Source organism: Micromys minutus, assembly GCF_963924665.1.
Source record: "Micromys minutus genome assembly, chromosome: 1".
Classification (NCBI taxonomy): Eukaryota; Metazoa; Chordata; class Mammalia; order Rodentia; family Muridae; genus Micromys; species Micromys minutus.
Window position 1 is genome coordinate 225,096,310 of NC_137969.1, and position 11,697 is coordinate 225,108,006.

Below are 11,697 nucleotides of genomic sequence, written 5' to 3' on the forward strand. Positions count from 1 at the left end.
CCCCAGCAGCCGTGTGTCTGCTTTCGTAGGAAAGGTTGATCTAACAAAACCAAATCAAATCAAAACAAAACCAACCAATCTCCACCACCACCACCACCACCAATAACAACAAAGGGTGTACATACAGCATGGTTCTCTGAATTCTATTTTTTAAACATCCTGTTCTTACCCCTAATCTGGGGTAGTCACTAGTGGATAATCTCCCGTGTAATCTAACTGTGGTGGGTTTGTCTTCCTCTTTATCCAAACTGGTATCTAGTGAATCTGAAAAAGGTTCTGATGATAAAACAGGTAAGGAAGCATTCTGCCATTTGTAAGTGCAAGCAAAGCTGTGATCCTACAACTACAGCAGTGGATGGCTCCCTAGGAACTTACAGGACTTTCTCAGCACAGAAGTAACAAAGTAGCATCAACAGATCTTGGGATTGTATTGTGCTAAAATATTTGATTCCAAAACCTGCTGTTTGAGTTCATAGAAAATTGTTAAATGAGTGTTGCTTGGGATTAGGTCAGAATGCCCCACAATTTTTCAAAAAACATTAAATACAGTCTGCCACCTTATGCTAGATATTTAGTATAGAAGCAGTAGGCGCCGCAGTGATGATCACACAATCAGAGTATCTATCAGCTCTGGGCCATGTCAAAAATTCTCTACATCTGCAACATCAAAAACTCAGCCACGAATGAATTAGTTCCTTATGTGAAAATTAACAAGCAAGCTGGGAATGTAGATCAGTAGTGACCTAGGACCCCAGACCAATTCCCAGTAGTGCAGTAAGAATATGAATGTGCATCTATACCTCATTAGGATGCAAACTTGCTTTCATTTTCATACAGACTAAAACTATATGGATACCAAACAATTTTTTAGAACAAATTTTTAATAATTTATTATCAGTAATTGTTTGATTTGTGATATGCCTATGTACCCAGGGAAGGTGAAACAAGGTTGCAAGGGGAAAGCTAAAGACCTCTTGCAGGGCAGTATGGTTCTCAGGTTTCAAATGACTTGAATTTAGGTGTGATTGTACAGTTTGTGTAAATGATTTGTTGAGTGGAGTCATGACCTAATCATGAATAATGACTATCCAGGAATAAACTAGCACATACTTAGGGAAAAAAACCCTATCTTCCTAAGCTGCTATTTGTTCATGGTTCTGCTTTTTCTTAGGACCACCTGATTTGAGTTTTGCCAAACATGATGGCACTGATTTGTAAGTTTCATTCAAAAGTTAAAGATAAAGACCACAGATATGGCTCAGCTATTAAGACTTGTCACTCTTCCAAAGGACCTGAGTTCAGTTCTCAGTACCATGTGACTGGCTCATGGACACCCCAGTTCCAAAGGTTTCAAGGCTGCCTTCCAGCTCTGTGGTACCATATGCAGCAAAACACCCACACACTAAATAAATCTGTTTTTTAAAGGGTCAAAGCTGAGGATAGGAGATGGCCTAATGTATAAAGTGCTTGCTGCACAAGTATGAAGACCTGAGCTCAGATCTCTAGAACCCATATATGCCTGATATACAAAATGGCAAATGAACAAACAAACAAAAATAAGACCTTGTTTAAAACAAGGTGGAAGGTGAAGACTGGCACCCGAGGTTCCCTGACTGCTACACATGCACACAGATAAATAGTAAAGTCAAAGCTGAAGTTCCAGTATGGCCGTCTTTCATGAAAAAGGGATGCTAGAGGTGGGAGAGTCTATATATCCTTATGTATTCTGCCACAGATTCCAGAAAACAAAGCAAGAGTGAGTAGGCCATCTCACAGAATCCCATAAATGTTCAATACTCACTATCTTAGGGCACACTGGGATCCAAGTGTCAGACAGAACACCCAGCTCAGAATCCAAAAACCTTTCTAAAATGCCCTGGTAGTATACGTCTAGTGGGGTTCATGCTCCAAGACCTTCCTGCTGCTCCCCAAGACTGATACATTCCTGTGCCTCCCACTCTCTGAGGGTTTTGCTCAGTTGTGACCCTCTCAATGAAGCCTCTACAAAACATCCAATGAACAACTGCACCTACTGCTTCCACCGCACAGCCAGACATTCTGTCATATGTCTCTGTTCCTTGTCTGAAGAGTCCCCTCACTAAGAGTGAGTTCTGTGATGACAGGACTCTTGTCTCTGCTGTACCCCAGTCCCTAAACATTGCCTCACGGCATATCTCCAATTAATATATGATGATCAGACTGAAACATGGATAAGACTGGAGAATACAAGGGGAAAAACTCCACTTGTGGGCTCTATTACCCACCATATGGATTTATCCAGATGTTTCTTTGTCTCTATGTTCTTGATGCTAATTTTGGGTATTTCTTTTATAGCATTTTTTACCATAGAAAGAGCAAAGAAACAAAAGTAGTTAAACTCCCACCTATCCTTCGCAATGCTTTAATGTAATTCTATAAAAGTTTACCAAACTCCTGAAATCTATTCACAGTCCTAATAGTTATCTTTTTATGGACCCTGGAGTCCTTATATGTCTTGAGATACTGATCCAGAATCTACTTCTAAGTTGAGTATGCACATGTAGTTAATTATATCACTCCTCTTCTAAGTCAAGAAAGAATTTATTGGCTGGGAATGTGGTTCAGTGGTATAACATTTGCCTAGACTATTCAAGGCCCTGGGTTAAGCTCCTCCAACACTGTAAAGGAAAATAAAAGTATGTATCTTTTCATGATCTGTCAAAATAACTTTGCAATACTGTCATTTCTAAGATAGTAAGTAAATGAATTCAAGTAAAGCCCCTTGTCATACTCTCTGGAACAAAGTCTAAAGGAAAAAGTTAGAGCCACAACCTGCAAGGATACAGTTTGGTAAATAGAAGCTGAGAAAATTAGCTTACTTCATTCTTGACCCCAGTGGTAGAATTAAGTTTACAAATATTGCTCTCCAGAGAGTTCCAGAACAGACAAGGCTAAACAGAGAAACCCTGTCTTGAAAAAGAAAACAACAACAACAACAAAGTTTATAAATATGAAGGGCAAAAGAAGAGAAGCCCAAAGAAATCTTAACATTTCCAAAAGGACTGAACCGACAGTTATAGGCTTTAGGGTTTCACACAGAGAAACACAATCAAGGATATTGATGAGACAGAGGGAGCACTGGCTGTCTGTTGGGGAACATGGAACCATTCAGAGATGGGAGAGGCCAGATGGGGACAAAGTGCCATCAGTAGAGCTCCAGCGATCCACAGGCAGCCAGCCATGCTTAACTGTGCAAAGACAATTATACCAGCTCTTCCTCCATCTGCACTTCACATGTATCTGCAACCAAGGACGTGTGGCAAACTGAAAACAGCCGTTTTTCCAGTTACAAGGAAGGAAAAATCCAGATGCCCAACTCACTGGGAGCAATGTGCATCTAGGAAAAGAGAGCCAATGAGATGGCAGAGGTGGTTCCCAAGACAGATGAACAGAGCTTGCTCCCTGGGACCCACACAGTGAAGGAGAAATGATTTATGCAGGTTGTCTGCTGACCTTTGTGTACATTTGCACACAAACAGAATACAGTTAAATATAGAAAAAGGAAGTGATATTGTCTACACATATATGCAGGCTGACAAATACACCTTACAGCCGTTTCTAGCCTACTGCCTGTGGGGTGGATGACGTGACTTGAGAGTGAAAACGCATGGTCTCCCATTCTATTTGAGAAAAAGTCTGTCAAAGAAGGGAAACCTTTAGATGACTCATCCAGCAGTCTTCACATATCAACCACTAGGTCATTCATTCATGAGGATACAAAGGACAATGTCTCCATCCTGGATGACACTGTTTTTCTGTGTAGGCCAGGCTGGCCTCAAACTCACAAGAGTCTGTCTCCTGAATGCTAGGATAAGAGGCAAGCAGCACCACTTCCTGTTCATCTGCCTTTTAAAAAGGAGTGTTCAGGACGGGAGGAAACTTTGTTTTCCAAGACAGAGTTTCTTTGTGTAGCTTTCTTTGGGTGTCTGGTACTTAGACCAAGCTGGTCTCAAACTCTGTGGTATTAAAGGTGTGCGTCACCATCACCAGGTGGAGAAACTTTGTAAATAAGGAAGAAATCACTGAGTCTGTAAGTACTGTCAGAGTAACACCAAGAAGACAGACACTGCTGCTTTGAATGTCATTATCATTCTTATTTAAAATGGGAAGAGTCAGGTAGGAAGGGTTACAGTGTTTCTCTAAAACCCCAACTTTATGATGAATGACGGATCAGGGATTTAAAATTCAAGACCATCATTTCATCTGGATCATACCCTTTCTCCATAAATAAAGTCAGGGGTAGAGACATATAGCTCAGTGGTAGACCATCTGCCTAGCATGTGTGAGGCTCTAGGTTCAGACAACAGAAGTGTACACACATAGAGAAAGAGAAGAAAATGTGTGAAAATATGTAGTATGATATTAAAGTAGACTCAGGGAAAGCTGCTCTGAGAAAACTTTAAAACAAGTTAGAAGAAAGAGAAACACAAGCATTTAAAGTATAAACCGTCACTTCCACTACTTTGCCAAGTCAATTACTTTTATATCTAAGTAACTAGGAAAAAAATGCTTTGGATCTACACACCATAATACCCCTAGCAAAAGCAGTAGCATACATATATTTAACTCTTAGTATTAGCACTCAGGAGGTAGAGGCAAGCAGATGGGAGTGTGAGGCCAGTGTGACCTACATACTAAGCCAGCCAGAGCTATATAGCAAGACTCTGTCTTAAAAACAAAAAAGATGTACTTACTTATGTGTGTGCTTCTATGTGTGGTCTCCACACCCCACAGCATGTGTATGTGGCCAGAAAGCAACTTGCAGACCTGTAGAGGATGATCCTCTCCTACCATGTGGGCTTTGAGGACCAAATTTAGGTCATTAGGTTCAACAACAAAGGCCTGCTGAGCCATCTCAGTAGACTATGTCATCTATCCATCTATATAGCATTTTAAGAAAGATTCTAGGACTTCATGGCAAGGATTGGGACATTGTCTAAAAATGCCTTAGACAATAACAGTTTTTGAGATCTGCCTTAGACTGTTCTTTGACCACATGACAGCACTAGATCTCAGGCCTGTTGCTCCTTTCCTTGGCTGAGTGAATAAACTTCTGGTCTGTTTGTCTTATTTTCAGGATTACAATACACAACTGATGACTTTCCTTCCTTCCCACTGGAGAGATGTAAACATTCTCAAAAGCATTTTCTTTGCCACAGCAAAAGCTCCCAGTTCTAGTCCGTCCTCTCTTGCTAGGTCAAGAGTTTGACATGGGTATGGGTCTTACGACAGAAATGGTCTTCTCAGCTCCATCTGAAGTCTTGCAGGACAGAGATGTATCAGTGGTTAGAGCACTGACTGCTCTTCCAGAGGTCCTGAGTTCAATTTCCAGCAACCACATGGTGTCTCACAACCCTCTGTAATGGGATCTGATGTCCTCCTCTGGTGTGTCTGAAGTCACCATAATATGTACTCATAATAAATAATTCTTAAAAAACAATTTCTTTAGAATTAAAAAAAAATCACACATTAAACACTCAGAAAAAAAGAGAGAGAAAGAGGTGGGGGGAGCTCCTGACTGGTTCACAATCAGGATTTTCAGCATTTGGCAACTACTGTAAAGCACACAGCAAGCATTTAATTAATGCTGATTGCTTGTCATTTAGACACAAGTATTAATTGTGCCATTAAGGTACATAATAAGTAAGCTTTCCTTATTAGTTTACCTTAGTATCTTATACTCAACAAGTATGACTAATGAGGAAAACTATGCTTGTCATCAGTCCAGAATCAAACAGTTAATTTAAAAAGGCAGGAGGATGGATTAGGCCATTTCTCTTTGACACAGTCAAAAGAAAAACTCAAGAGCCACATATAGCCCTCAGGTGTGCTGTTTGCTTTGCTGAAACTTGCTGAATATTTTTTTAAACTATGAACTAATTGCTAGCATTTGAAAACTGGAGGGCCAAAAGGATGGCTCAGTAAGTAAAGGAATTTAATGCTATGTTGGACAATGTAGAGTTCAACCCTTAGGAACTATACAGTAGGAGAAAACAAACTCCCAAAAGTTGTCTTCTGATCTCCATATGTGCACCCAGCCACATGGATATGTGTGCTTGAGGATACATGTGTCCGTGTGTGGGTGGGCATACCTAGAAATATAATACAAAAAAGGAGATGTCAAGCATTTCTGAAGGCAGTCTGAAGAAAGGCTGAGAACACACCCAGAGAGTGGTTGGTTACATCATCACAGACCTCTCTAGAGCCTACTTGCTAAGAGCTGATAACTCCAAATAAGCTGAGCCCTGGGTGTTAACTGATGGTGACCTGAACAGGTTTCACTATGGGGACATAAGCTGTAGGTAGAATTACAGGAAAATCTGGAGAGATCTGGAAGAACCATAGCTCTAGTCTGCTGTGAGGCTTTTATAATCATATTTTTAATTTCTTTTGTTTTGTTGTATTTTATTTGTGTGTGTGTGTGTGTGTGTGTGTGTGTGTGTGTGTGTGTGAATGGGTGTAAGCTCACTCTTCTTACAACAATCTGGGTAGAGGGGTCACGAAGACGAATCTGTCTCCTGTTATCCTGTAGGATCTGGAGATTAAATCAGGCTTTAGGCCTATACAAGCAATACTGTCAGCTGAGCCATCTTGCTGGCTGTTACTGTCATATTTTAACTGTCCATGAAATAGCTTCTGAATAAAAGAATGAATGGGTCTGGAGAGGTGACTCAGTGGTTAAGAGCAATGACTGTCCGTCCTGAGTTCAATTTCCAGCAACCACATGGTGGCTCACAACTATATGTAATGGGATCCGATGCTGCCTTCTGGTGTATCTGAGGATAGCTACAGTGTACTCATATACATAAAATAAATTTAAAAAATAAATAAAAGAATTAAGATAAATAGCAAGTTCTAGGCCAGTCAGTGCTAGTAAGCCAGCAGGCAGAAAGCGAGGTCCTGTCTAAAACTGAACCAATAAACTGGGCAGGGGTAGCGCATGCTTTTAATCCCAGCACTTGGGAGATAGAGGAAGGTGGATCTCTGAGTTTGAGGCCAGCCTGGTCTACACAGCCAGTTCCAAGACAGCCAGGGCTACACAAGAAATACCCTGTATTGAAAAAAAGAAAGAAAGAAACCAACCCTCCTCCAAAACACAACAAAATTAAACAACTAAATGAACAAATAATAAATCATAAGCTGTTATAGGGCAAAGTAGAGAAGGCTGTCTTAAGTTCTAAATAATTATTTGATTTAAAATTACACACGTTACTTTAATAAAAATAATTTAAGTATAAGAATAGTAGAAGTAGAAAAAAGGAGGATACCCAGAAGAGGAAAGCTCACACATGTGAGGGAATGTGGGTGGGGTCTGTCAGAGTAGCAGCAGTAAGGCTGGATTCCCTAGTCGGGCTTACTAAAAATAACTGCAAAAGGTACTTTCATTACATGTACACCAAGATGATGATTAAAGGATATGACTTTCTGTGACACGATGTAATGTTGGAAGACACACAGAGAGAGCAAAGCCCTCAACTACCAGCTCCTGAGACCAACAAGAGAGAAACAGTATGACCCTGACCTTGCAAACATAGAAACCCAGTGTAGAAATGATGGTTTCTGGCCAGCTCAAGAATAACTGCAGTAGATGTGGGGTCTGTGGCCTCAAACAACTTACCTGAAACTTGACCTACTTTCTGGTTTGTCATTATTTATTTTTAAGATAGGATCCCATCTTAAAATCTACTGGTGGTACTTTCAGCTCTCAGAAATATGAGGAAATACATTCATGGTTTCTATGTTTGGTTTGGTTTTTTGAAATAGGGTCTCTTTATATAGCCCTGGCTGTCCTGAACTTGCTATGTAGATGAGGCTAGTATTGAACAGTTATTATTTAATTCTGGTTGATCTGAAATTCACATTCACAACCTCTGCCTCCCAGTACTGGGTATTAAAAACATACCCCTGGCCCTGGATCCACGCTTTCTGTATCACCATGTAGCACATTTTAAAACCAACAGGGCAAAGACTTCCTTGGCCTAGTCTGACATCTTCAGAATCCACAAACTGGATTAACTGTCACAGAGAGACAGGACAGACTCAGAGAGAAATCAGAGCCAACCTCAGTTCCTTGAGGAACTATTAAATATCCATCTCTGAAGAAGAGGAAGAATTATCAGGGGTGTATGTGCACAGAGAAAAGAGGGGACAAAGAAAGAAGACCATCTCTTCAAGTCAAAGAGAGAAGCACAATCTACTGGTGGTACTTTCAGCTTTCAGAAATATGAGGAAATACATTCATGGTTTCTATGTTTGGTTTGGTTTTTTGAAATAGGGTCTCTTTATATAGCTCTGGCTGTCCTGAACTTGCTATGTAGATGAGTGCCTCATGAATGCTGGGATTAAAAAGAGCATGACACAATGCCTAGTCTTAAAATCTTTTAATTCACTCAGTTTGTGCTATTCTGGGATTGTAGCCCTGGCAGACTAAGAGGCTCAAGGGACTTAGGAGATACCCCAAACCAAAATAAACAATGGGGCAAAAACCCAACTAGCCAAAAACAACTATCAAACAAACAAACAAAATCTTCCCATTCTGTTATTTCCCATTTTTCTTTATACAAGTGTAAAAGATGGCAGAGAAGAGTTCCAGAAAAGAAAAGGGGTAATCAATCAAAAACACTGCAAGTTAGGTAAAAGATACAATTAAACACAAAGATTATTTATCAGGTAATCAATCCATGATCTGTGGAGGTGGGAAACCTGAGCCAGAATAAACTTCAGCAGTTTGCTCTGCTTGCGACATCCGGTAGACTGCTACCACGTCTGGCTATGCTTGAGGGGGAGCTGCTTCTCCACACTTCCAAATTCCAGAAGGGAAGTGTTTATAACTTATTTAGTAACTAGACCACAGCAACTGGATACACCCATCCCTACCCCCGTTTAAAGTTGGGTAGTGATGTTATTCATTCAGCATCAGATAAACCCAAAAATGTCTCAACTCTGAGCACTAGACATAATTTGTGTCGTAGACCAGGCAGAGTCCTCTGTTACATTTCTGACGGCCATTTTCCAGTTTGATACCATCCATGTATCACCCATTGCAGACAACTGATCTGAGCCTTTGTAGCAGTAGGTAATATTAAATAGGTGAGGACGCCATTGTTTTAAAGTGAGGTTTGAGGGGCTGGAGAGATGGCTTAGTAGTTGAGAGTACTGTGCTCTTTCAGAGGACCCACGTTTGATTCCCAGCACCTACATGACTCAACCTTCTGTACCTCCACTTCCTGGGCCTCTTGATGCCTTCTTCTGACCTCCATGACCACCAAGCACACATGTGGTGCACAGACCAGATACATATGAGGGCAAAACACAATTCAATATGATGAATAAATCTATTTAACATTACAAGAGTCCAACAGAGGGCAAGGCAAACCAAACATGAAAAACACAACAAACAGGGTATGCAATGCATGAGGAAAAACATTTAACAGTAATATAAAAAAACAAAACAAAACAAAACAAAACCCCTCCAGGTTTGGAGAGATGGCTCTGCAGTTAAGAGTATGTCCTGTTCTTATAGAGAACTAGAGTTTGGTTCCCAGCTCCAAGCAATCCAAGGTCTTTGGCATCCAGGGGTACTGACATTCATGTGTGCATACCTACACACACACACACACACACACACACACACACACACACACACACACACACACATATGTGCACATACACAATTTAAAATAAAAATTTTAAGTGTCTTGAGAAATCCTTTGAAACAAGATATAAAGGAAATTCCTAAAGTCTAAAGAAAGACTTGAGGAGTAGGGTTTAGTGACACACACTTAGAATCTTCAGCAATCTGAATGTTGAGGCAGGTTTCAGAATTCCAGGCTAGTCTGGAGTACAAAGTGAAACCCTATCTTTAGAAAAACTACTTCCAATCTTGCCCATAAAGAGTGAATATAAGTCGGAAAGGTTCTTGCATTGGAGCTGTGACTCATAGGGTGAAGACTTGCTGCAAAGCTGGACAACCACATGGTGGACAGACAAAAATCATTCTGGCAAATTAATTGTCCTCTAACCTCCACACATGTACTATGGCTAATGTGCATGCACACGTGTGTACACACACATACTCAAATAAATGTAACATAAAACTTTGAAAAAGGAGGTCCTTAGGAGGGAAAAGTTCCTAAATATCATTTATGCCAGGTAAGATAATGTGTAAATGAGTGGCTTCTGATCTTTATTTTCAAAATTCTCTTGGATGCTTTCTAATAAACTGCTTATATTAACAGAAAGAAGGATAGGGGGCTGTTGAGAAGGCTCAGCAATTAGTACTGTTGCTTTTGCAGGACACAGGTTTAGTTCCCAGCAGCCACATAGTAGCTTACAACCATCTGTGACTCCAGTTCCAAGGATCTCACACTCTTGAGGGCACTAGGCACACATGTGGCACACATATAAGCAGGTAAAACACTTAAACACAAAAAATAAAAATCTAAAAAATTATTTTTTAAAGAAGTATATTCATCTATTGTAATAGTATTCTCTCAAGGAACTGCACGTCATAGGTCAAGAGAGTCAACCATATTGGCACATCTATACTGGCACATATTTACCTGCTTCTGGATCTGCAGGAATCTTCCACATGTATAGGTTGAAGTCATCAGAGCCTGAAAGGATATACTGTTGGAACAAAAGAAACATTGTATGTATTATTTTATAACTGGAAAGACAGTTATTCAGTTACATATATCATTCTGTAAAGAGAATTTTTTTTTAAAAGCAGAGCCACTGAGGTAGCTGAGTTGGCAAGGCCCTTGCTATGCAATCCTGGGACCTGCTTGCCCCCCCCATCCCAGCTCACAGGGGAGGGGAATTAAAAGTTTTGTTTTTAAGTCTTCTTGTTTGTTTTATTTTTACATGCATATCATGTACTTGTGTGGCAACTTGCAGATATTTGTCCTCTCCTACTATGTAGGTCCTGAGGTCATTAGGTTTGGCAGCAACCATCTCTACCAACTGAGCCATTTCAACAGACCCACAACTGTACATCTTTAAATTAAAAGTTTGAGGGACAGTGAGAATTGAACCAAGGTCCTTATATATATGAAACACCATGCGACTGAATTGTACCTCAGCTCCTAAAAGTGTACTGTGTGTGTGTGGGGGGGGGTTGGTGTTGGGTATTGCTAGGTAGCTAAGGTTGGACTTGACTGTGTAATTCTCCTGCATCACTTCTGTGAGGATTAAGATCATAGCCATGTACTTAGACATCCAGCTCAAACCTAGTTTTTTTTTAAACATGAAAAATCTCAGATAATATTTGTGTGTCACAATTTTTATTTGTGTAGAAAATAAAAATTAGGATCTTCATAGAGATCTTTGAGGTCAAGTATCCTAAACTTCTCTGCATCTCCCTGACATCCTGGAGCAGCAGGCTACCTCCAACCCAACCATGACAAGGACAAGTGATATCTTTTTATGTGGCAGCTTCAAATCACCTGGTCTGAAATGAAGTCATTATTGCTAGATGTAATCTAATTAATTAGACTCATAAATACATTGTGTTTGAGTGAACAGCAACAAGTAGCACCTTGAGCAGTTCACTTATTTTCGGATACTGACAAAACTGTTTTATTCTAACTTGAGGTCAAAATTACTTCTGTACTTTGACTCCATCTGCTTATTTTCTCCAGAAAAAGAAAGGCCTAT

The 11,697-nt window shown here is 40.2% G+C and overlaps 1 protein-coding gene across 2 annotated transcripts in view; it reads right to left on the reverse strand.

Annotated features, from left to right (window-relative positions):
* Nucleotides 1-11,697, reverse strand: part of DCAF5 (DDB1 and CUL4 associated factor 5) — a 93,263-nt gene that overhangs the window by 11,875 nt on the left and 69,691 nt on the right. For both annotated transcript variants that reach the window (XM_080932779.1, XM_080932778.1), the window contains exon 7: nucleotides 10,602-10,668. In XM_080932779.1, coding sequence (XP_080788905.1) covers nucleotides 10,602-10,668 — 67 coding nt within the window. The remainder of the gene's footprint in view (nucleotides 1-10,601; nucleotides 10,669-11,697) is intronic.